General features: G+C 37.7%; 1 protein-coding gene across 3 annotated transcripts in view; it reads left to right on the forward strand.

Annotated features, from left to right (window-relative positions):
• ranbp2 (RAN binding protein 2) overlaps positions 1-27,640 on the forward strand; it is a 95,419-nt gene that overhangs the window by 21,826 nt on the left and 45,953 nt on the right. For all 3 annotated transcript variants that reach the window (XM_066686454.1, XM_066686451.1, XM_066686452.1), the window contains exons 2-9: positions 6,163-6,230; positions 6,320-6,431; positions 15,308-15,460; positions 17,455-17,685; positions 17,815-17,957; positions 23,297-23,492; positions 25,090-25,390; positions 26,786-26,964. In XM_066686454.1, the coding sequence (XP_066542551.1) occupies positions 6,163-6,230; positions 6,320-6,431; positions 15,308-15,460; positions 17,455-17,685; positions 17,815-17,957; positions 23,297-23,492; positions 25,090-25,390; positions 26,786-26,964 (1,383 nt within the window). The remainder of the gene's footprint in view (positions 1-6,162; positions 6,231-6,319; positions 6,432-15,307; positions 15,461-17,454; positions 17,686-17,814; positions 17,958-23,296; positions 23,493-25,089; positions 25,391-26,785; positions 26,965-27,640) is intronic.

Below are 27,640 nucleotides of genomic sequence, written 5' to 3' on the forward strand. Positions count from 1 at the left end.
AAGCAATTAAAACGTTAATAATTAGTTTGAGAATGGATAATAATCAAGCTAAGTGAGTTCTTCAGGATTTTCAGGAATTTTAATGAACAAACTGCATACACTGTGATTTCAAATAATGAAAGTTTTATTAACAAGAAGAAAGATATTTAATTAACATAGCATAACCTTGTAATCTCATGGCATCACCGCAGGGGAAACCGATTTGACCTTAAAGGTGAGCTAGGCACTTCTAGCTTGTGACTAAGATGTTGCTAATTGAGGTTCTATTACGTATAAATTATAAAGAGACTTAATCAGGCATCAGCTCCTGGAAAAATGTAAGAATTGAGCTAGCTTACTCATTTGCCGTTTCACCAAGCCGTCGCGTCCTGCTGTTTTAACCTTCTTGTTCTGGGGTTGTTTCTCGTCGTTCCCACGTCGTGAGAGACAGGCCCGCTTGTGAAGGAGATTCCCTCCGGGTTGAGTTAGAAGCTCTCAGGCGGGGCGGCGTCGATCGAGAGTTCCCCTTTTCGGAGAATTGCAGGCGTGGCTGGTTGCTCACCGGAGTGGAGTGGCTCCTTCAGAGTGTTAGCTCGTCTCGTTGCTCGGTTTTCCAGAAGTAATGCCCTCAGAAGTCAGCTTATAACGCTAATATATCCGCTATCTACTAATCAAAGGGGTGATATCTTATCCTGGCCACGAATAAGTTTCACCTACTTTGATCACTCGTGAGATCACTTCGATGGGCGATAAACAAAAACACAATTAAAAGAAAAGAAGATATTCAAATCACTCGACGGATTAGTAAGGCTTCATACTCTAGCTAATTCAAGACGTCTCTTGTGAGCTTTGGTGAAGTCTCTAAGGTTCTTCTTTGTTTCGTTCGTCGGTGTGAAGAAGAAAGCGTCTCGCTTTGGAGAGGTTTGGAGCTTGAAGAGAGGTTCTCTGCTGATCTGTGTGTTTCGAAGTTAACTGCTGTGTGCCGAGCTGAACTGTTTTTCAAAGCCAGCGCGGTCACGCCCTCATGGGATGTGTCCTTTTTCTGATTGGGTGCGAGTTCGAGGCTCACGTGACTCTCACGAGAGAGAGAGAGAGGAGGGGGAGTTTGAATCAGCGATTCACAAAAAGAGTGGAAATTTCGCGTATCGAAATTTCTTATACATTTTAGTAACATATAACAATGAGTATCCTGGATTATTAATATCAAACATTTACATAAGATTTCATCCTGGGTACCTTGTGTTTACGTCCCAATTACAATGATACGTTAGAAGTATTAATTCTGGTGTTAATTTACTTTTCTAATCAGAGACAGAACTTCTTTTCATGGTTGACAACAGTAATACACATCATTTCATTAGAAGGTGGACGTTCATCTGAGGACACAGTGACATTAATACATATTGTTTATACACATTAATCAGAATTTGATTTCATTTCCGTTATTGTTTAGGCGACCCCGAGTGAGGCGTAGTTTCACCAGTGTCCATTTGGGGTCGCTGTTGGTCCATGCCGTTAGTCCGTTGCGGATGGTTAATGAGAGGTCAAACCGAGTTCACCCCTGCAAACCATTTGTTAATCCCTGCAAGCGATAATGACGAGACCCTTAGGCGCCACGTCATAAAAAGGGGGCAGTAAAACTCCCCTCCTTGTTTGAGGTTCCTGTTTCTTACAAGCATCATAAACTGGTTATCTTTTTTAGTTCCTGAAGAGAGAAAGGGGGTCGGGGCCATGTGTCCTGGGAAGTGTCTTTGCTGTAGATTAGGTGTGTGCGTGTGTGTGGGGGCTGCAGGGTCTTTGCACCCCTGCGGTTTGTGCCTTGGTCGCAGACGAAAGGTCCTCTTCAGAATGGAAATGTTTTAATTCATAACTTTTCATTTCTTCATCTTCAAATATATACAGCCAATTACACATTATAGCATGACACTAAGCTACACTTATGGTACAGGAGCCTCACATACTAATGTACAACATGCCATGCACACATCAGATTAGCATTAGGCTACACTTGAATGTGCCGTTTACACATAACAGTAGCATTCAGTGTATTTAAGCGTGTATGAATACATTTTCTTACATAATTATATCTTGCATGTGTTTTACATTCATTTATGCTTGTCACATACAAAGTAATACTTTTCAGTTTATTCTTTATTTTAATTTACGTGGAATTTGCAGTGTTTACACGGTAAACGCGAATGAACGCTGAAGACAGGTTTATTTAGTTTGAAAGAAAGGATTTCCAGTTTTGTTAGTGTGATCTTTGGAGTTAAAGCTGCACCCATATGAAATGGGCAGAGCCCACAAACACACAGTTCATACATCAAATGTGTGAGATATTTGAAATTAGCTCAAAATTGAAGAGTGACAGAGCTTATGTAAAAGTCCTAGGCTTTAAGCAAATATGAACTTTTGAGCTTATTTTTAAATGCTTTAGGCAGAATGCCTTCAAATAACACTCGATAATGAATAACACAGCTAAAACACTTAAAAACGTTATCATCTAATTGTGCACCCCGACTTTGTTCTCCTCCCCGTGTGTAAAAGTCTTAAGCTTTGTGCAAATATGACATTTTAATCGGGTCATTGCATAGAAATAAAGTATTTAATTCACACAATTAGGGATGCACCTATTTAGATTTTTTTTTGGGTAGACATGATAAATAATAATTAGCACCTTGGAGTAGCCGATATCGATATTAATAACCGATAACTTTCTTTTTGTATTTAAAGCAAATTCGAATTGGTTTTGCTTTAATCCAATTGTAGGACAAGCAATTTCTTCTGTATTTGTACATTTCTGCACTTATCTCATGTTTATTATTTGTAGCTATTATATATTTTTACTGGTTCTGCATGAATGGTTTCTAGAGAGGCGCTAATTAGGGCCGTCCCAAATAAAATGGGCTTCGGAGATTCGGCCAGGATATTTGTCGCATATTTGAATACTTGGAGAGTGGGGTGGTGTATGTTGTTGTCACTAAGAAAATCCGCTTCCCACCACTATTTTAATATCCCTCTCTCCAGGCTGTGCCATGGCTCAAAGCGTGGCTTTGCTCACTATGCTCTCTAACCTACTAACTAAGAGCACAGGGTATACATAATTTAACCAGTTTGAGAGGAGGTTCTCTAATTTCAGGCACAAAGCTGACAAAATTAACTGTGGCATCACCTCACTAATTTGTCACCTCGCTGAGTTTTTAGCATGTTAGGCTGTTTTATATGACTGAGTTTTAGGTTTCACCTTCACAAAAACTTTTGTTGATGAACCTGAATACAGTTAGTGTGGAGGGGACTGTTTTTTAATGCTAGAGACTGAATGTGACTGAGCGTTGCCTTTATCGAAATCACCTCTCAGCAACTGCTGTAAAAATTAAAGCTGCACTTTGGCTCCCAGCATGAAAAAAAAAAAAAGTCATGTAGTGTGAAATACCCAGTCTGTTTATAATTTTCCCCCCAATTTTCAATTGATCTGCTTCTAGAGGCGTGCAAGTGCGTCAGTATCTGCTTCATGGGGTGTATCCTGAAAAGTGTCCTCTGTACTACGTGTTGTGAGTAGTAGGCCATTTCCAACACACCTATTGTTTCAGTGCTGTCTGTAGCCGATACCGATACTGTGTTTAAGTGGCAGTATGCGTACAACATTAATTAAAATGAATAAATTAAACATAAAATCAAGCAAACATGTCTTTGGCTGGAATACTGTGTTGGAATCAAGAGCTTGGCTCTTATTTGGTTTATTTAATACATTAAACAAAGTAAAATTGACTTTTTCAGTTAACATTGGCAAATACTTCTCGGCCTCCTCTACTGTGACATCCGGAGTTTCTCAAGGATCAATTTTAGGCCCTGTTCTTTTTTCACTACACATGCTTCCCCTTGGTCAAATTATTCGTGAGCATGGTGTCTCATTTCATTCTTATGCAGATGATCTACAACTGCACTTTGAATCCCAGGAATCATCACGCTCTAGGTAGACTCAATGAGTGCATCATGGATATTAAAAATTGGATGAGTCAAAGCTTTCTTCAATTGAATGACAGTAAAACAGAGGTTATTCTATTTGGGCCCCCTTCATTAACCAATAGTCTAAAGGAAAGCCTAGGCCCCTTAAAACCTTTTCTGAAAACACGGGTTAAAAACCATGGGATCATTTTTGACTCTGATTTCAAATTTGAAAAGCAAGTAAATGCAGTAGTGAAGGGTAGCTTTTTCCAGTTAAGAACAATCTCCAGATTAAAGTAATTTCTTAATACCTCAGATCTTGAAAAACTCATTCATGCTTTTGTTACATCCAGACTGGACTACTGTAATGCACTGTACATTGGAATTGGTGAAGCATCTCTTGCGTGCTTACAGTTAGTTCAAAATAGTGCAGCCAGATTATTAACTGGTTCCAAAAAAAGAGAGCCCATCACTCCAATCTTAGCTTCTCTACATTGGCTCCCAGTGCATTACAGAGTCCAGTATAAAATGGCATTGATGGTTTTTAAAGCCTTAAATGGACTTGCACCAGCATACATTGTGGACATGCTTTGCCTGTATGTGCCCTCAAGAGCTCTAAGGTCTTCAGCTCAATCGTATCTGACTGTTTCTAGGTCTCATCTTAAAGGGGATCGTGCATTTACTGTTGCTTCACCAAGACTTTGGAATGGTCTTCCAAGTGATGTAAGAAACGCGCCGTCTATGACTTTAAATCCACGCATAAAACACACTTTTACCATCTGGCATTTGGCAGCTGTGGATCTGTGGATTAGGAGCTGTGTTAATGTATGTCTTTTGTGTTACTGTATGTTTTTGGTGGTTAGAAGGTGGAAATTTTTCTTTTGTTTATTGTGAAGCACTTTGTTTTTAAATGTGCTCTATAAATAAAATTTTACTTACTTACTAAAAAATAACTAAATATAGCTATAAAATCACTAACTTTTTGTTATACTGAGCAGCGGTTTGGACCCAGACTTGACTTCCGCAAAGTCGGTATTTCACGACTTAATAAGCAGATAGACTAGGCTAGTTGTAGAGCTACAACATGTGTCTATTATTGCAATATTGACCTAAGCCCCATGGAAGCTCATTTTGAAATTTTTGTGTGTTTTTTGGGTGTTATGTGAAACGTGACTGAAAGCTCTCTATCACTGGAGAACGGAATGTTGTTTACATTACCATGGCAACAACCTCCAGACTGACCACTTTTTTTTTTTTTTAAGTTTATTGCGATAACTAAGATTCCGATAATGGTATTTTAGCCCATATTACAACCGAAATTTTTGGCATCTTCTGTGTCTGTTTTTCACAGTATCTACATAAAATAGTTAAATTTCTCCGTGGTGAAAACCTAATTTAAAATATTAGACACAGTACACACCAACACAGATAGCTATGTAAAAACACACAGCAGGTTAAACGTAAAAGATACACTCAACCACCACAGTGCAGGAGCCCTTAGTATATAAAACACACAAAAATAGATATAGAATCATTCAACGTCTGAGTTTATTACCAAAACACATTGATGAAATGATTACAAACACTCACTCAAACTCTCTCTCCCTCGCTCTCTAAAACAAACCTGGTGCAGCACTAATTAGTGCCCCACTAGAAAACATTCATGAGGACACAGCAGTAAATCTTTGATTAAAAATATGAACTACAACTAATAAACGTAAAGATAAAATTAAAATGAACAGAAATGTACAAATATTAATGTGAATTTGCTTTAGTTACATAAAGATAAAATTGTTTATTAATATTGGTATCGGGTACTCCAAGGTGCTAATTATTGGTTATCGTCCATCGGCCCAACAATTTCAAAATTGGTACATCCCTACTTTTTAGTTTTTCAGTGCTTTATATAACATTTTCATATGTCATGATGCATAGAGTCCTCTCCTGGGTGTGTTCCCGACTTGCGCCCAATGATTCCAGGTAGGCTCTGGATCCACTGTGATCCACTGTGACCCTGAACTGGATACAGATAATGGATGATGCATAGGTCTTTTAATGAAAAGGACTAGAAAATATTAAGAGTTTATACACTCATTTTTTAAAATACAGCAGAAGTTGGTGTTGGCAGAAGCAAGTGTGTTTAGGTTGGTGAATGTTTTCATGGCACAGAGACTTTGTACAGACATAGTGCTAACTAGTTGTGTTAATGCTGATGTTTAAATTTTTTCCTCTTTGCAGAAACCTGTAAAAGGATTTTTATTTGCAAAATTGTATTTTGAGGCTAAGGAGTTTGAACTTGCTAAAAGGTAATGTTTTAAAATTTGATTGAAATGTTTTTTTCCATTTTATTTATTAAGTATTGTAATTTGCATCTTCTCTTCCTTCTGTTATGTAGACATGTATCAGCTTATTTAACAGTACAGGTTAGAGATCCAAAAGCGCACAGATTTCTTGGGCAGCTCTATGAAAGAGAAGGTGAAATTGAAAAAGCTGTTGGATGCTACAAGGTATGTGATTTTTATTTACTTATTTTACCCATCGTGTGACAATTGTGCTTTTACCCCCCCCCCCCCACATTCTATTGCCCCTCCATTTCATGTAGTTCTTCACATGTCCTGTATCTGCATTTCACCAATATTGGTTTTAAAGGGGACACACGGGGAAGAAAAAAAATTATGTTATTAATTTAGCAGTTGTCAGCTGCTTGTTATTGCTTTTAGCTATTCAAACTGAATTCTCAATTACTTCTCTCTGCTCAGCTTTGATACATAAACACTTTAGTATGAAACAATCTTATGGAAGCAAATCTGTCTCATCAGACTTTGAAATATTACCACCTTTGAATTTGTAGCACTGATTTTTATTTATTTATTTTTTATTTATTTTTTTTTTTGCACTGAAATTATGCATCTGAATATAATTGCTCTTGAATAGAAAATTGTGAATTTTCAAGAACATGTTTTCACTGTTATTATTCAAGGTTAATAAATTCAGATAAAATTCAAGCTAAAAAAAATTCAAACAATATTGATCAAGTTGATCAAATTTAGTAGACGAAATTCAGATACTAAAATACGAGTTACAAAAAAATTCTGATACCGGGACACCAAGGATGAGCAATCGATTTATTTGGATTTTCTCTTTCACTTTAAATGGTGCAGTAGTTGCATTCAGTCGCCGCTAGATGGCGAAATACGAACACAACTTCCATACCATTGAAAATAAAGAGGAAATATCCGCGGAAGGAAGCTAAACGGGTAGTTTTTCCAAGTGTCCCAAAAATCTGAAAGGCTCACTAAAGACAGTCATGTGAAAATTAGAACACTCCATGAAACCCTTTTGTCTTTTTAAACATATGGACATTTGACTTTCATTTGAACAGCACTGAGAGATGGAGCTTATACAAATAAAACTGAAGAAATTACTTATAAACATAGGTTGTATAGTGCAATTGTCTTTGGCAGAGAGGATTTGGCAAATTTTTCATGGGTGCAACCCACATACTCGGCTCTACTGCTCCTCCCACAAATTCATGTTCTTTACAAATGTGGCAGCATTGAAAAGGGAAGTTAACAGGTTATTTAACGGTATAAAGTTTATTGCCAAGAAGCAATGTTACAACAAATAAATCTACAAATACAAGTTTCTATATAAATATTTATAATATTAGAAATAACCAGACATTGTGAATATACACACCAACATTCAGTGTTTAAACAAACACAACTTTAATTAAACTTAATTTTATAAGTTAAATTTAAATTTAATTAAATTTAAAATTAAACTTAATTAAACTTAAATTTAATTAATTAAACTCTGCACTTTGGGATATTGTATTTGTACTACACCTTCTGTAAAATCAACTTCAGTTTCTTGATAATCTGACAGTTAAAAAATAAAAATGCCATAGGACATTTACTCCACAGTTCATGTTTCCACATTCTGTCATATCACATGCTCTGTTCACAGGGCCATTACAAAACATTTCCACAGTAAAATTTCTTCAGTATATCAATAGTCTGTTATATTGTGTCTTTAGTGAGTCTTTCAGACTTTTGAGACACTTTTAAAATAGAGATAATATTCGTGGTAGAAGGTTAAACGTACCCCCTCCAGGGTGTTTTCCCGCCTTGCGCCCAATGATTCCAGGTAGGCTCTGGACCCACCGCGACCCTGAATTGGATAAGTGGTTACAGATAATGAATGAATGAGGAAGTTAAACGTGTGGGTTTTCCCTTCCAGTTTCATCCTTGGTGTCCCGGATGTGTATCTGAATTTTTTGTAACTCGTATTTTGGTATCTGAATTTCATCTGTCGAATTTGAGCAACTTCGAAATATATTGTTTGAATTTTTTTGAGCTTGAATTTTTTTTTCTGAATTTATTAACATTGAATAATGACAGTGAAAACGTGTTTTTGAAAATTCACAAGTTTTATTCAAGAGCAATTATATTCAGATGCATAATTTCAGTGCAAAAGAAAATCAGTGCTACATATTCAAAGGTGGTAATATTTCAAAGTCTGATGAGACAGATTTGCTTCCATACAATCTACAGTGTATGAAATCTTTTTTAATATTGTGTAGTTTCTCTAAACGTTAACTAACTGCTAAATAAGTTTGTAGGCTGAAGCTCCAGACAGATCACTCTACTTCTAAATAACACACCAGTTATACATTCAACATGGTCCAATATGTGGTACTGGATTCCCCCTCATAATCAGAACAGTGCTTGCTCTGATTAACAACTGCAGGCTGGCCAGTGTTGCTTCATGTGATAGGTGGTTAGCCTGTCACTTGTACCATGGAGATATTGTGCTTTCCCGGTGGCTTGCATTTAAGTGAGAAACACATATATTTGTCTTAGCATTATAGATGAAGTGTCCAAAGCAGTACATAATGGTACATTGGTACACATTGTATTTTATTTTATTTATTTATTTATTTTTAATTTCTTTTAATTGCCTAGGCCATTTTCTTTACATAGATGCCAGCACTGCAACACTTTTACATGAGGCTGCTAAACTGTCAGCAGGAGATCACTAAAAAAATAATCATGAAATAATATTGAGAAAACTGTTGTGCACGTGCCACAGTACACTATAAAGGATCTAAGATCTTACTGTTCAGCTACTATTATGCTGCTTTTAGGCTATTTCAGTATTACAGTAAACCATAAAATATCTCCAGGTTTACTTTAATACTAGGCACTGAGTGTTTTTCTGAAACTGAATATACTTGTTCAAATTGGTGCTTTTATAATTAAATGAAAATTCCCTTGTCTTTCTCTTAAACACTATCACACTTAAATGTTTACTCTTAGTAGATGCAGTGAATTAAAATGTGTAAAAAAAAAATGAGTATACAGGAAAAATCCTGCATTTAATCATTGGAGGTAATCATTAGGTTGGGGGTAATAAATGGTAAATTAGTTGGTGTCATTGATCACTGTCACTCTGACCTGTCACTCCAGGTAGATCATGATGAGCTGAATCTATTTAGGTAGCCTTTTAATTTAAACATTAAGAACTCTCTTCACTGTGAGAGCCGTGGCCTGATGGTTAGAGAAGAGGACTTAAGACTGAAAGGTCATTGGTTCAATTCCCATGACGAGCAGGAAAATTAGGGCCAGTGGGAGTGAAGGAACAGCACTGTTCTCCCTCAATCCATGGCTGAACCCGCAACTGCTCCCCGTGTCTAGGGGATGACTGCCCACCACTCTGGGTGTGTTCCCTCTTATGTACGTGTGTGTTCGCTGCCACAAAAGGGTTAAATTTGGAAGAGACATTTTGTTGCATATGTTTCACACGTGAAGGGGAATGAGGAGTCTTCATACGTGTGTGAAGTTTAAAACGTTTACTTCTTCACGGGTTCACTGAAAACATAACGCAACACAGTACATGTATCATCAGCTCTGAAAACGTGGCTATACACAGCACTCTAGCAATGCAGTCACTTGTATAGGACCCCTGAGCTGTACTAAGTCTATTCTGGTGTCTGCCAGACGTAAAATATTACTCAACACACTGTCTCTCTCAAAGATTACGGCAACTCATTCGAGGCACTGATACAGGTGGTTAAAACTTCCCCTGCTGTGTTAAGCGGTGCTGGTTCCTTCAGTTGCACGTTCACGCTCACTTACAAAGTGTATATCTAACATTCGCAACTCCAATGACCCGATCATTTAGAATCAGTATTCACTACTATAATACAACTCTGCTCACCTGAAAACATAACACAGTACATGTATCATCAGCTCTGAAAACGTGGCTATGCACAGCACTCTACCAATGCAGTCGCTTGTATAGGACCCCTGAGCTGAGCTGTACTAAGCTCCTAATTGCCTGGTGATTAACCCATTCCTGTTATTTGTTCCTCGTCGAAGCATTATGCCATACTTTCTAGTGCACAGAGAAAATACAAGATAAAACAAAATACATTTTAGAAAACATACTGGGGGGTGTCTTATTTTAAACCAAACATGAATTAGTACCCCACACACATTATCATTATTTTCTGCCATGGAACAGAATAATTGAGGCATGCAGCAGATCCTAGCACCATTATGGCATGGGGTATTAAATCAGTTCCATGTTTTAAAATATACTGGGATACACAGTTGAATAAATCACCGTTTTTTTTAAGCAACACATGAAGTACATAGAAGACGTTTATATGAAATGAATCCTTGGGTCTCTGGCCACAGTCTATTTGCTGACAGATTACATGTACATGAAAAAACTCAAACCTTTTGTAGCAGGGTCTGCGACACAGACAAATACATTAACCAAGTCTAGGAATAACATTACTGTCCCTTTGCTGCTGTAACACTTAATTTCCCCACTGTAGGATTAAAGGATTATCTTATCAGAGGGTAAAGATTTTAAAGTAATCATTAATAAAAAAATAATTACTATAAACATAAATACAATATTGAATTTAATAAAAAATAGAAATATCAGAAGCTCTGAAGAATATTTACAACTAATGAACATGACTATTGTACATGGAAATATTGTATGAGATATTGGTAGATGGATTGAAATATTGCACATTATATTGTAGAATATCACAGTATTGTATTAAGTATTGTATATATTATCCAAATAAATTTACATTCTGTATTCTTAGTGTTAGTAAAGTGTCAGTGTAGGTGTGAGTGGTTTACTGGGAGTAGTACTGTTTGTAAAGTTGGTTGTAAAGTGGTTTACTGGGTGCTGGTTGTAAAGTCTAACAGCAGCAAGAAGGTAGGACCTGTCGTAACTTTTTTTCACACACTTTGGTCACTGAAGGAACTGCCAGGACAGAGTAGTCCTTCTGAATGAGTTTGTCCAGTCTCCTCCGGCCTACTGCAGAGACCACTCCATAAAAGATGGCTGATGCCACTTCTGCATCAAAAAATGGTCCTCAGGAGTGGTCCCTGCACTCTGAATAACCTCATCCTCGTGAGCAGGTACAGTCTGCTCTGTGCTTTTCTGTAAAGTGCAGTAGTGTTTTAAGAGTCCAGTTTATTGTACAGATGAACACCCAGGTACTTAAGAGGTCACCTTCTCAATGTCTGTTCACTGGATGTTCAGTGGTGAAGGGGAGTGTGTGTCTCTGGAAATCTACCACCAGCTTTGTCTTCCCCGAGTTTATCTGGAGGTGATTCTGCAGACACCAGTCCACAAACTCCTGAATCAGTTTTCTGTACAGTCATCCTCATGTGATGAAGCCAACGATCACCAAGTCAAGTAACTTTTGTAGGTGGCAGTTTGGTGATTTACAGGTGCTGGTCATAAAATAATTATATCACGAAAATGTATTTATATTTAAATAAATATTTATTTCAATAATTCCATTCAAAAAGTGAAGCTTGAATATTGTACTCATTCATTACACACAGACTGATATTTCAAGTGTTTATTATTTTTTTAATTTGATGATTATAACTGACAACCAGCAATAAGGAAAACCCCAAATTCAGTATCTCAGAAAATTAGAATATTGTGAAAAGGTTCAATATTGAAGACACCTGGTGCCGCACTCTAACTCAGCTAATTAACTCAAAACACCTGCCAAGGCCTTGAAATAGTCTCTGTCTAGTTCTGTAGGCTCCACAATCATGGGGAAGACTGCTGACTGACAGTTGTCGAAAAGACCACCACTGACACTTTACACAAGCAGAGCAAGACACAAAAGGTCATTGTAAAGAGGCTGTTCACAGAGCTGTGTCCAAGCACATTAATAGAGGGGTGAAGGGAAGGAAAACCCATTCAAAACTGTGGGGAAGATTCACAACGACTGGACTGCAGCTGGAGTCAGTGCTAAGAGAACCATCACCACACAGATGTATGTAAGACATGGGTTTCAGCGTTGCATTCCTTGTCGAGCCACTCTTGAACAAGAGACTGTCAGAAGTGTCTCACCCCTGGGCTAAAGACATAAAGAGCTGGACTGCTGCTGAGTGGTCCACAGTTATGTTCCCTGATGAAAGTAAATTTCTGGGAAATCAAGGTCCCAGATTCTGGAGGAAGAGAGGCGAGGTACAGAATCCATGTTGCTTGAGGTCCAGTGTAACGTTCCACAGTCAGTGATTGTTTGGGGCGCCATGTCATCTGCTGGTGTTGGTTCACTGTGTTTTCTGAGGTCCAAGATCAACACAGCCATCTACCAGGAAGTTTTAGAGCACTTCATGCTTCCTGCTGCTGACCAACTTTATAGAGATGCAGATTTCATTTTCCTACAGGACTTGGCACCTGCACACAGTGCCAAAGCTACCAGTAACTGGTTTAAGGACCATGGACTCCCTGTTCTTAATTGGCCAGCAAACTCCCCTGACCTTAACCCCATTGTGAACAGGAAGATGCAATACACCAGACCCAACAATGCAAAAGAGCTGACGGCCACTATCAGAGCAACCTGGGCTCTCATATAACGCCTGAGCAGTGCCACAGACTGATCTGTGCCACGCCACATTGCTGCAGCAATTCAGGTAAAAGGAGCCCCAACTGAGTATTGAGTGCTCATAAATTTCATGTCCTTTTTTGTATTGGCCTTAAGTAATCTAATTTTCTGAGATACTGAATTTGGGGTTTTCATTAGTTGTCAGTTATCATCAAATTAAAAAAGAAATAAACACTTGAAGTATATCAGTCTGTGTGTAATCAATGAGTATAATATACAAGTTTCACTTTTTGAATGGAATTACTGAAATGAAAAAGTTGATATGATATTCTAATTTTATGACCAGCACCTGTACACATGAAGTCTGCAATGTACAGGTTGCCAAGACGTCCCTGGGCTGCAAACTAACCTCTCGGACACAGAGTCCCGTTCCCTCGTGTACTGTAGTCGATTTGAGAGGTAATCCAGGACCCAGTTAAATGGGTGATGATCCACCCTGAAGGTTCCAGTTTTGTACCTTAGAAGCCAGGTTGTGTGGTTCTGAATGCACTGGAGAAATTAAAGAACGTGATCCTCAGTGTTCCCAGACCTCTTCAGGTGATCCAGAGCTCCTTGTAGGACGTAGATGATGGCGTCCTCCACCCCGATGCCAGGCTGGTAGGCAAGTTGAAGTGGATCCCTAGATAAACTAACAGCTTGTTGGTAGTGCCAGACAGAGGGGTTCCAGCAGGAATGTCTGTGTAGGATTGGAGAGGTTGGAGTTGAAAAACAGTTCATTCATCCACTTCTGGTTCCCTACCACCTTGCAGTCAGGCGTCTTGTAGCCTGAAAAAGTTTTCAGGCTTTTTCAGACTCTGCTGACATTGTTATACTGCAGCTGTTTCTCCATCTTCCTCCTGTAGCTGGCTTTCCCCCCTCTGATACTCCTCCTCAGTTCTCTCTGCATCATTTTCAGCTCATCCTTGTCACCTGCTCTAAAAGCCCCCCTTTTTTCCCCTCTCTTTCAGGAAAGCATTTATATCAGGTTTATAGCCTTTATATGAGGATGCTGTTAGCAGCTGGCTCACAGCAGAGAATAGGGCATCACATACACTGTCAGCATTAGTGGAGGGAGACATGTATGACGCTATCATGATAATGTGTGAGAATTCCCTCTGTAAATAGAAAGGTCTCATGCCAACAGTTCAATGTTCTTACAGCAGATTTGCACTTAATAGTGATGTAATGAGTGTTACACCAGCTATCATTCACATACGGGAAGTCTGCTTCCTTACCTTTTACCGCTCTTCTTTGTCCTGTCTGCCCGTATGAGCTGGAACCCGTTCAGAGAGACAAGCGTGTCTGGCGTTAGCAAAATTAGCCACGACTCTGTACACACCATAACACTACTCTAAACCGAGTCTCTGCCCATAGCCGTAAACGAAGTAAAAAGTAATGCAAGGGCCAGAGCAAACTCCACAAGCCTAATGTCCATAGTGCAAGACACGGTTAAATAAACAAATGGTCAAAACAAGTACTCAAAGAATGGGCGGTGGGGGGGGAGAGGAGTACTAAAAGTAAGAAAAGCTCGAAAGTGAGCAACAAGCTGCCACATATCCTGTGCCATGTAGCAGTCTTGCTTGAATCTGAGATTACATTGCAGATACCCGAGGTCACAACCTTTTGAACTGAAGTTTTAATTGGCTTATTTGCATTCAAAAAGGCAGCAAGTTATTTTACAGACTAAATGTATTGGCTTCCAAGAAGCAGATTTATGGGTCAGAACTGCTACAAAGGCGTGAGGCATGGTTTTTATACACATTACAGCACCCTGTTAGGCCTTAATGCAAAACCTGGGGAATCAAGTTTGCCTGTTACTGTATTAGATATAAATGGATATAAATGAACCGATTACTTATTAAATTAACTTTTTTTCCCTCATTCTGCTCAATTATTACTAGCTAATGTTATTTTTATATATATATATATATATATATATATATATATATATATATATATATATATATATATATATATATATATATATATATATATATATATATATAATTTTTTTTTTTTTTTTTGGTTTGCTGAAAACACAATGTTCTATTGCCCTGTGGAACAGTGAATTTTATTGTGCGATTTGTGCTGAATTCCCACTTTTTTATTTACTCCAACCCACCATAGGCGCTCTGTGCTAATGCACTGAAAAAGTGACTTTTCCTTTTTCATAATGTCACCTTAAAATAGGCCCTAAAAGAGTTTCTTCTGTATATATTCTATGTTTATTTTATTATTTTATGATAAATTGTTATATAATAAATATATAACTGCTAAATTAAGAGGAAAAAAGTAAAAATAAACAAATACTCAAATATAGGATTTATTTTGGCTAGCCATAAAGAGTCTTAACACTTATCAAGTAGTATTATGAAACTTAAGTGATGAGTGGTATGAGCAAGGTTGGGTTGTTCACTTTACTTCAGTGTCCTTGTTTTGTTTTTCCCTGTGATCCCTTAGCGTTCAGTAGATCTGAACCCAGCTCAGCGAGATTTGGTTCTGAAAGTGGCAGAGCTTCTGTGCAGCAAACCAGAGCTTGACAGCAGGGCAGAATTCTGGGTGGAGAAAGCAGGTAAACTTTTACCTGGTCATCCTGCTGTCTTCGACCTAAGGGTTAGTATCTAATTAATGGTTTGTAACTCACTTTCTCATATTTCACTTACATTTTGGTGTCTGCTCCACAAAGGGATCTGTTATGTGCTCCATGTCAATGATACTGCTCATTAATTATGTTCTATTTTCAGTGTGTAAAACAGATACTTTATATCTTCCAAATCCTAAAATCTATTTAGTTGAGCTGCATTCAAAGCCATTGTAAAATACACACCTGTGACAACCTGATAACATCTCTGTAGGTCCATATTAATGCACTATTATTTTGAACCCAGCCTGTAAGCTTGTGTACAGCGTATTTAAAATGGAAATTTTTAAAAAATTAATATTGAGAGGGATAACAGCTATCTGCTATAAGTCCCTTGTGAAACGTCACGTCCAGGTCCAAACCGCTGATTGGTATAGTATATTTTGATGACTTTTCAGACCGGTACCAAATCTAGCTACTTTAATTACAAACCTTAGCTACTTTATATTAGATAATCAGTAGTACAACTGGTTAGAACTATGGGACTGACCGTGAATGGGAGACGTCTCTCTCCTCAGCTCCTGTACTTCGAGGCGGACCATCCGGAGGCACGGCTCTCTTCGCAGTTCCTTGGCTGCGGGAGACATAGCTCTCTCTTCGTGAGTCATTGGCTCCCAGAGACAGAGCCGCAGCAGCATGCTCTCTCTGAGGGGGAGCACGCAGTCGGGCTGAGCTGCGAATGTAAAAACAAAGGGCCTCATTCATGAAACTTTTGTTTAAAAAAATAAAAAATAAAAAAAATAAAAAACACAAGCAAATTGCGCGTAATGTACGAAGAAATGTTCATGTTCAAAAAACTTTCCGCCAAATTTATGAATGCTGTGTAAACACCAGGGTTTTTTTTTCTTTTTTTTAGTTGAACGTGTATGTTAATAAATACCAAATGTTTGCAAATTGTGTTTGTGTGCATGTTTCTTTGCAATTAACATTCCATTACCATAATCTCTGCCCATGAATTTCAAATGACTTCATTATAAGGAAGCGCTACAGCAACGAGACTTAATCTACACAGAAGTGCAAAAGAAAGCAAATTTTCTGAGCAGAAATCAATTTTATTGAAGTTCATTCAAATCTGCACATTTTTATATTCATTCTATGTATAATTTTGCCAACTTATGGGAAAGTATAGCAAGGCATTAGATGGATTATGTTGTCTAAAAGGTGAGTTAGATTGTACCCCCCCACGCACACTGGCTTACAACACAATTTTAGAAAATATTTTTTTGTATTTATAATTATATGTAATTCTAAGCACCACTCTTTTATTTAGGTACATTATTTAAAAAAAAATTAGGGGCCCAATTTGCGCACTACTGCACGGTCTCAGAAATTACCCTGCACAATTCTGCTTAATGTAGGGAAAGCTGCACTGAAGCTAAAAGTGTTTATTCTGGACACAAGCTCCTTCTATGATTTTTGACTCATTTGATTCTCTATAGTCTCTCATAGAGGGTGTATTTGTTCCTGATTTGCAAGAGTAAATCTTTACGAAGCATGTTATAAAACATGCTATAACATGGAGGTGCACGGCAGGCTGCAAAGTAAACGCACGAGACTCAAACAATGCGATTGTATAGTTTTTGGCACGCGCACCTTCGCCAGTTACAATGTGTCAATTATAACAGCTTAAAATTCCTGAGATGCTGTGATGAGGGGTTAAAAATTAATGCTTTTAAAACTTAAAAATAGTAAAAAATGTGATCATAATTAATTACTGTGGTACATTTTTAAAGAGTAAATTACCTCCTTTTACTGCCCTCACAGTAGTTGTGATTAGACATGATTTTATAGACTATGTTGGATCTTTATTGTGATTGTGGGTGTTTTTAAAATAAAGAAAAACCATTTAGCAGCTTTAGAATTTAGAAATAATACTGCAGTGTGAAAATAATATAGTGCATGTTCATGCCTTTAAATCTGTGTGTAATGAAAATGTTATTGTTAAATGTGATGTTTATTCTTGTAGGAAAAACTACTGAGTGCGAAGGGACAGCAAGGTTGGAATCAGCTGTATGATCTGCTGCAGTCTGAGCTGCAGCTGCGTCCTTCTGATGCCCATGTTAATAGCAAGCTGGTGCAGCTCTATTGCTCAGATGGACGTTTGGAGGATGCAGCCAAACATTGTCTGTCTGTAGAAAGGGCTGGAATATTGAGACACAGCCTAGACTGGTATACAACTGCAGCCCACATGTTTCAGGTTGGTGAATAAATAAATAAATACATAATATAATTTTTTTTTAGTAAATATAGATTGTTGTATGCAGCATTTTTATAAGGGTTAATTCCATACCTCAATGAAGAATGTAAATTTGTGAATCTTTTATAGGAATATCTGGCTCAACCATGTGTATCTTCCAATGAGAAACTGTGTCGCAGGTTTCAAAAGGAGTCTTTGCTGGCTCACTGCAATGTACTAAGACTCACTCTTTCAGAAAAAGGATGCCGGGAATGTGTGGCCGCTCTTCAGATGTGAGTTATTGTTGTGGGTGGAATAAGGTTATATTTACTGAGATTTGATTGGATGGTGAAAAGTTTTAAGTGTTTTCGTGTTTCAAGACATTTTGCTGATCAGATTTTTCTCACTATTTGCTGGAACAATTTATTTTTTTTTTTTATTTTAACTGATTAAATTCCATTTTGGTCACTTTTTGTTGAACTCTTATCACTCACTAAGGCATTAGTTTAGGCATTTTTTTTCCCCCTACGTTCTTCAATGTGTGTAGGCGTTAATATTATGGACACTCACAGCACCCACAGAACTGAGCAAATGAAAATACAGCAAAACCTTGACTTATGACTTATGAGTGAATCAACTTAAGAATTTTCTGAGATAGGAGCTATCAGTCGGTGGGGCTGTGTGTTGTTGTTTTTTTTTTAGTGGAATGGTACACTGCCGAATTAAAAGCTGATTTCAACCTTATGAGACTTTGAGAAGAGAGTATTGTTGTACACAATTCTGTTGGTGCCGCTGGTGGTGGATTTGAATCACCTACAAGATACTGTTAAATTCAAACAAGAAAATTCAGATTGAGAAGCTACCTCAGTCTCTTAGAAAATGCATCTTAAGCAGTTTTTCAGTCATTCTTGTATTTTTCTCCATCATGAACAGTTTTGACAATTTATACATGTTCTTTGTGGTTTATTAAGTGAAGTGGTTTAAGCTAAACAAAGCAAAGAACAGGCTTTATTAGATTGTTTCAGAGATCCCAATGTATAAAATCACTTTCCGCCTTCCGTTAGCAGTTCAGGCAGTGACGTGACATCTGCAAATAACCTGTTGCAGAATATAAGAACATAAGATGCTTTTCTTTTTTGTCCAGATGTAGAAATTGCGTATGGAAATGAGTAACCTAAGGAAAGGGCGGCATGGTGGCGCTGCAGGTAGTGTTGCTGTCACACAGCTCCAGGGTCTTGGGGTTGTGGCTGCGAGATCCGCTCCGACTATGAGGAATTTGTTAAAGCTGTGTCTGCATGGGTGTCCTCCAGGTGCACCAATTGCCCCCGTAGTGCAAAAATGCATGTTATGTGGTGGATTGGCTACTAAAAAAAAAACGTGTCTGTATGTGTCGCCCTGCGGAGGACTGGCGCCCCCTCCAGGGTGTGTTCCAGGCTTTCGCTCAGTGATACTGGGTAGGCTCTGGACCCACCGTGAACCTGAACTGGATAACTGACACCCCCTCATTTAAAGAGCATGGAACTTGAGCAAAACTCAGTTTATTAGGAATACTTAAATGCTGGAAGTGTATTAGATCAAATTCATAACACCCCCCCACCCCCATAATTTTTTTTTTAAATATATGTGGTATGCATGCATGTATGAATGCATGTATGCATAGTGTTCCAAATTATTATGCAGGTGATATTTTTCTCAAATTGTATTATACTTTAAGTCATGCATTGTTAAAGTATGAATCAAATTTTATTGAACATATCTCTCAATGATAACAGCATTTTTTTTTTGTTTCAAAATTAAAATCTCAAAATTCACTGTTAATTAGTTAGTTATCGTTACACTTATAATGCCTTTCTAGATACCCAAGGACGCTTTACAATCCACACTGTTCAGAACACTCAATCCACACACTCTTGACCAGGAACGACCTTCCACCTGGAGGACTGCATCGGGCACTAGGGTTTCACCCAGGATAGAGCGCCACTCCATATCTGGGCGCACACACATACAGATATTCATTCAAATGCACACTTATTCACTCACACACCAGGACATTTATTAGAGAAACCAATTCACATACCCTCCATGTTGTTTGGACTGTGGGAGGAAACCGGAGACACTGGGAAAACATGGAAACTCCACCCATGTTAACATAGGACCCCTTCTTTGATATGACCTTCACAATCCTTGCATCCATTAAACTTGAGTTTTTGGAGAGTTTCTGCTTGAATTTCTTTGCAGGATGTCAGAATATCCTCCCTGAGCTGGTGTTTTGATGTGAATTGCATCCCACCCTCATAGATCTATTGCTTGAGGATACTCTAAAGGTTCTCAATAAGGTTGAGGTCAGGGGATGATGGTGACCACACAGAATTTCTTTTTATGCCCATAGCAGCCAACGACACACAGGTATTTGCAACATGGGATGGTGCATTGTCATGCATGAAGATGATTTTGTTACGTAAGGCATGGTTCTTACTTTTGTACCATGGGATCAATCAGAAAGTCTGTATACTTTGCTGAGGCCATTTTCACACCACCTTGGACCCTAAAGGGGCATACCAGCTCCCTCCCCATGATTCCGGACCAAAACATGACTCTGCCACCTCATTGTTTACGTCACAGCCTTATTGGGTCGTGGTGGCCATCCACCAACAATCCACTACTTCATCCATCTGGACCATCCAGGGTTGCATGGCATTCATCAGTAAACAAGACTGTTTGAAAATAGTCTTCAGTAGTCTGTGCCCACTGCAACTGTTTCTGCTTGTGAGCACTGGTTAGGGGTGGCTGAATAGTAGGTTTACACCTTGAGGTTAGTGGGACTCCAGAGGCAGCAGAAGCTTCAAATAACTGTTAACTCCTTTGTAATGATATTTTAGCAGCTGCTCCCTTAATCCGTTGAATTTGTCTGGCCAAAACCTTCCTTGTAATTCCTTTATCTGCACGGACCCGTCTGTGCCATGAATCAGCTACAAATCTCTTCAGAGTACGATGATCACACTTCAGTTTTCATGAAATATCTAATGTTTTCATACCTTGTCCAAGGCACTGCACTATTTGATGCTTTTTGGCAGCAAAGAGATCCTTTCTCTTTCCCATATTGCTTGAAATCTGTAGCCTGCTTAATATGGAACATCCTTCTTAAGTAGTTTTTCTTTAATTGGGCTCACCTGGCAAACTACTTATCTCAGGTTTCAGTGATCCAAAGAGCACTGGCACACAATAAAATTTACAAGGTTAATGGAAAAACAAAAAAAATCAATTTTGACACTTGAATCCAATCTGCATAAATTGGTACGCACTGTATATACACGAGTAAGTAGCTTCTCATTTGTTAAACAACCATGTTGAAAGACATCCTGTAGTCGTGGAAAAGATTATTTGTTTCAGAATGGTTGAATTACTGGCAAAAATCAAGCAGAGAAAATGAGGAGAAACTACTAAAATTTTGTGAAAATTGCTGAAACTACCAAATTGGGTTAAGAATGGTCCAAAACGCTATTTAAAAAGTGGAAGGACAGTGGGGAAGCATCTTTTGAGGAAGGAATGAATTAATCTGTTCATTCATTATCCGTAAACGCTTATTCAGTTCAGGGTCGCAGTGGGTCTAGAATCATTCCACACAAGGCAGAAGTACACCCTGGAGGGGGCGCCAGTCCTTCACAGGACAACACACACTCACATTAGCTCACACACTCACACCTACGGACACTTTTTGAGTAGCCAATCCACCTACCATGCGTTTTTGGACTGTGGGAGGTTACGGGAGCACCGGGAGGATACGGGAGCAGTCGAAGGAAACCCATGCAGACGCAAGGAAAACACACCAAACTCCTTAGAGTCAGTCACATGGAGCAGAAATCACAACCCCAGATCCCTGGAGCTGTATGACTGTGTCACTAGCTGCTGTGCCATCATGCCCCCCTGAGGAAGGAATGTGGATTGAAAAAAAAATTGAATGTTTGTGATCGGTGATCATCTAAATGGTTGAAATCAAATCATAGAAAAACAACAGCAGCACTCTGTGATAGATATTTAATAATGAAAGTAGGAGCATTTCCACATTGTGGTGGGAACTGACGGGAATGGGACTAAACAGCTGTGTGGCATTAAGAAACACACTTATCAGTGAGGATAATTGGCAAAAACAGCTTTAATTTGCTAGGAGCCCATAAAGATTGGACTTTGGAGCAATGGAAGGTGGTTATGTGGTCTGAGTCTCAAATTGTGAAATAGTGGTTCAGGTAGCAGGAGAAGACGTTTTCACACATGGATTGGCAATCCAACACAATGGGCAGCACTTTGAACACATTTTGTAAGTGGTCAGAAACGTGTAAATAACTCATGAAGGAATAAAGTTACATTAAAACAAAGCACGCCATTGTTTTTCTTGTGAAATTTCCAATAAGTCTGTGTCACATGACCCTCTTCCCATTGAAAATACAAAAGTTGGATCCAAAAGGGCCGAATTTAAAATGGCCGCCATGGTCACCACCCGTCTTGAAAAGTTCCCCCTCCCCCTCCCATATACTAATGTGCCACAAACAGGAAGTTAATATCAACCATTCCCATTTGGTTGATTATAAGGAGGCACAGATATCATCTGATTCAAAATTTCTTGTAGTAAAGTTTGGATACGCTCTGGCTTTCAAACAGTCATCTAAAGCTCATTTAAGGATTCATTGTTGCTAAGTAACTGAAATACCACCATTTACAAACAAACAATTCAGTTGCTCTCACAGATGGGGTGGGGGGTTGGTGGTAGCTAATGGGCCATTATATTATATGAATATTAGAATGTGTAGCTTTTTGGGAACATACTTTTGCAGGTAGGTGAGATTTGTAAAAATGTCAAGACATCAATTTGCCTCAGACGTGGCTGAAAGGCCTCAGAGTCTATTGTTTTTCAAGTAATTAAAGTGAGGTTTTAAGCTTATTTACAGCTTGATGGCTGCTTTGGAGAACAGCAGGAATGTGTTTTAAAAAGTTAGAGCTAGATATGTTTGTAATCATTTGTTTATATTTTAACCCATATATATGCCCATGCTTTTCAGGGCAATAATTTAAAAAAAAATAATGCACCTAAAGATGCCTGCTTCCCCAGTGTGGTGGTAATTAACTAAATCTTCAAAGATCACAGGTGTGGTGTCTGGCAGACAGTATTTAGATTTTGAGAGCTGTATTTAAAGTTTGCTTGTTTTTACTGGTGGTTCTTTTGAGACTGATCTATTCAACAAGATCAGAATTAACTTTTTGGCAACAAAAATATATATAGTGTCACCGTGGGTATAATTTCAGGCTGCGCTGGTCCTTATATCGGTGAACACAAGTCAAGTGAACTTAGCTTAACACAGCCTGACAGTGCACACAGACACGTGTTGATGATTATAAATGTTTTTGAGAGCAAATTTCAGCAACTGGTGCTGAAGGAACAGAAATGTTTGAAAATAACAGTACGTTTGTTTAAAGTAGCCAATCCAGTTGTTTAAAATAACAGTCCAGGGTTTCCCCGCAGTGCTGTAATTAGCAGAGTTGGACAGCGTTGCCCACCCCCACAACAACCATTAATTTGACTTTGATAAAACTGTTAAGCTTATTGTAAATATAATTGTTTTCAAATCTTTTTGTCTAGCTTTGACCATGCTATGCAGTCCTTAAAAACTACTGCAATGAATATGACGGATGAACTTTCAGAGGTTTTCATAGAAATGAGGGCTCATCTGTACCTTTATGCTGGCACCCTGCTGTTGAAAATGGCATTGGATAAAGAACATCAGTGGAAAGCAGTTGTTCATTTGGCAACTTTTTGTTTCCTTCTTGCTTACCAGGTAAGACTCCCCCAGGAATTGCTTTTTTAATGCTAGACATACTTTTGTGTAAGTTTTATTTTAAATCCATTATATATATTTTGTATTTTCAGGTAATTAATCCACTTTGTCAAACAGACTGATATATTTTATAATAAGTGTTTATTTCTTTTAATTTGTTGATTATAACTGACAACTAATGAAAACTCCAAATTCAGAAATAAACACTTGTCTGTTATATATATCAGTCTGTGTGTATATATGTCTGTGTGTAATGAATGAATATACAAGTTTCACTTTTTTACAAATCATATTTTTCATGATATTATAATTTTATGACCAGAATCTGTATTTTAGGGAATCTCTTAATTAGTAGTTGATGGATTAGTGGTTCATTTTTTTGGGTGTTTAAAGTTTAAATCTTTGTGTTGGGCGATGCTTAATGAAAAATATCAGTGTAGACCTAAGAATAACCTTGACATGCCACATCAATTAAAGAGTGAAACTATTTATGTAGTAATGAGAGCTGTAAAGCAGCTTCCGCCCCCTTCAAAATTCAGATGAATTAATCATTGTAAATTTTGCATATACAGTGTCACATTATAACCCCCCCCCCCCTCCCTCATGCTTGAAGAGGACTGTTTATGTAATATACATTCAAAATTTAGGGGCACACCTCATTAGTCATTGGTGGAATAGGGCAATTTTATGGAGGTATATTTGGTGCAAAACCCCTGAGCACCTGTGACAGTGAGATTTGTAGTTTGTAGAATATAGTCACACATGTATCAGTAAATTTGAAGTCACAGAGAAAATCACTTCTGGAGTTACAAACCTGTAGATTTTTATCCCTCTCCAATAAGTATAGCTTAACAGTTACACCTTTACACACTCTTCACTGCAGCTGCACAAATCCAGTTCTACACACAAGTACAAAAATATCATACACTCAGTTTTGCTCCACTTGTAGCGGTAAATATGGTACATAACACATTTGCACACTTGTATAAAACTTGCACTTTTGCAAACCAACATGAGAATCTGTGCAGTGCGAGTTACACACCTGTAGAAAGTCTCCTCAGAATATATAGATATGTATTTTAGTTTTTTGGGGGGTAATATTTCTCTTGCACAAACACAAGTCAGTGACTGCACCTGCTCCAATCTGCGGCTACGAGTCTCTAATGCTGTCTTCACTCACACGTGACTACTTCCCCGCTTTCTCACATTTGCACCAAATATCAGATGGAGCATGGTGCAGAACTAATCTGTACCTGTAGAACTGGGAGGTGGGCCCTGTTCGGGGAATAACCCTTTTGACCAATCAGAGGAGATTTGTTTGTGCGCATGTCCTTTGGCGCCAAATACAGAGGGGGGAAAAAAGGCATTAGGCATTGCTGCTGACACCTACGACAGGGTTTTAGGGCCACGGCATTGAAAAAATAAAATAAGATTCCGAGAATAAAGTCATATATTAAAATTGCAGTAATTTTGAGATATTGGATTGCTGTATTTTCACAAGCTATAAGCCATAGCCATCAACAATAAAACACGAAAATACTTGGAAGAGGTAATTTCACATGTAATGAATGTTAAACATTTTTTTTTTTCAATTTAGGCACCTAGACCAAAGGCAAAGCCTGAGAAAGGTGATCAGAGATCGCCAAAATCACTTGAGTCATTAGCTTCTTATCGTCAAAGCCAAGCAGGCCACATACTGCTGAATCTGAACAAGGAAACTGAGCACTTAATCAAAGAAGTGGTGGAGGTGTTTGGGAATCAAAGTGGGCAGGAAGGTTTGCTGGAAATGTTCTTCAGTACACAATGCCCTAGTAACCTTTCTTTCATTGGGAATGATTCTATCAGTGGCATCAGTACACATCCACCGGATATACAAGAACTTGTCAAATGGGACAGTGGTAAGTAAAGAAAGAATTATAATAAGATTGCGATCACAGCATCTCAATGCAAACATGTATGTATGTACCCTGTTTCTGGGAAGTTGGGATTTTTTAATTCAGTAACAAGAGTCTGATTTGTTAATCCTGAAACCTTTTTTTACTGACAAAAGCACAAACATTTAATATTTTGGCTGACCAAATTGATTCATAAACATTTTGGACTTAATGCCAGAAACACTCAGTGCTGGGACATGGCAGAGTAGAGGAAAATAATATAAAATATTATTAAACATATAAAAGTTAAATTTACACAGTTGTTAACAGTGCACGAAAAGGGGAATATAAATGGAGAATCCACCAAACTCATGGTAACAGATGTTGCATTCCCACGCGCGTTTCTCTCATGACTAGTTGCTTTGCAAATAATTAGAATTTTTATTATTACATAAGTTTTCTTGTATTATGCATGGAAATTGCATGATTTATTTATTACTCTTAGACAATTGTTAGTTTGTTTATTTATTTATTTATTTATTTATGTGCTGGATTTTTTTTCTCTGTGGGCACAAGCTCATTTTAGGTGGGTCCCAAAGTGAAGTAACTGTGCACTCTTTTTGAGGAATCCATGTTTCAGCTTGTTTTTTTTGAAAAACTGAGCAGCTGAAATCTTCAGTCAAGCCTGAACAGCCAAATTATTGATTTGCTGAATTAATTTATTTAATGTTTAAATTAAATTGGCAGGAAAGGATTTTTTTTTCATTGAAACAATAAACCAGTTACACTAAACAATGAAATAAATAAGTATAAAATATATCCAGGAAGTGACAAAGGAATATAGTAATGCGGGAATACATTATATAAAATTAAGATAAACTGTGTTTAGCATGTGCAATATTGCCATTTGGCAGTTAATTATTTATATATTTCTCATGCACACAAGAAATCAAACGAATGATATAAAATGAACCCAGTCTGCAGTAAAGTGTCACATATTGGAGCTAAATTGAGCTGTTTAGTGTAAAGATTAAAATATTTTCACTGTTCCCTTTGCAGTTAAACAGAAACAACATTTTTAAACAGCATTGGCATTTATACAAAAATGTCAAATTTAAACATTTAATCAGATTTGTTTGATTATTCAGTATGATGCACTGAAAAGACGTATCTGGTGAACAATTAAAAAAATACATATTTTTAAAAATAATTTCAAATCATAATTTTAACATCTGTAATTGTACTTGATAAATTGCACACAAAATTAGATGGAGACAGTTCAGTTAAATTGATAAACCAGTTAATTTGTACACCTCATTCTGGTTCATTTGTTTTGTTGTGTTTGTTTTTTTTTTTTTTTTTAGTGTTATGTTAAAGCATAATAAATATACCAACTGCATTTTTCCTTTTGATGTTTAGGTGCAGTCTTACATTGTGGAGATTTGCAGTTTTTAACTTGGCTGGGGTTGCAGTGGTCATTTATGTGTGAGAGACCACCTTTAAAAGACTGGCTGAAGCAACTCTTTCCTCGTCTCACTCTGGAGACATTCAAACTAGACACCAGCAGTCCAGAGTCTATCTGTTTGCTTGATATTGAGGTATACACCCCCCCCCTCCCTTCTGTAATATAAAATGGGTAGGATGTTATTCTGAAACTTAATGGAAAACTATGATAACATAGAAATAATCCTTGTGTGACAAAATGCATGGGGATTATTAGACATTCTGACTGATTTTATAACTGTATGACTTTCAAAACATGATGTCATTGCTCCCTGAGTTATGATTGAATTGTTTCCAATTTGCTCCACTATTTTATTTACCAAGATTCACACATTGTCTTATTGAAAATAAATTTCTTGTACAGCGTTAACATAATTTTCATGTGATTGTGAAGTCACTTATGACACACTGACGTGTGGCAGTAGACGTTTCTCCAGGATGTGTTTTCTATTGCAGTCGATGAGTAGAAGGTCATCTGTGGAATTTTCAGCCTGTGGCTCAGCAGAGTTTTTTTTGTTACAAAACTATCTTTGTCTATCACTGTTATTTCTTTTATTTTAAAATATGCATTTATTTTTAATTCAAGTAACATTCATTTTGTTGCTGATTATACATGAATACAATATGATTAATTTCGCTCAACTTTCATATTTTCACATAATATTACAAAAAGCAGCTGGCCATCATTAGTGATTTAAATTTGATGTGAGTAGCTAAGGGTAGCCAATGCAGCTCAAATAATAGGGGCGTGACATGTGCTCTTTTAGGCTG

This window comes from Hoplias malabaricus, chromosome 12 (assembly GCF_029633855.1).
Source record: "Hoplias malabaricus isolate fHopMal1 chromosome 12, fHopMal1.hap1, whole genome shotgun sequence".
NCBI lineage: Eukaryota > Metazoa > Chordata > Actinopteri > Characiformes > Erythrinidae > Hoplias > Hoplias malabaricus.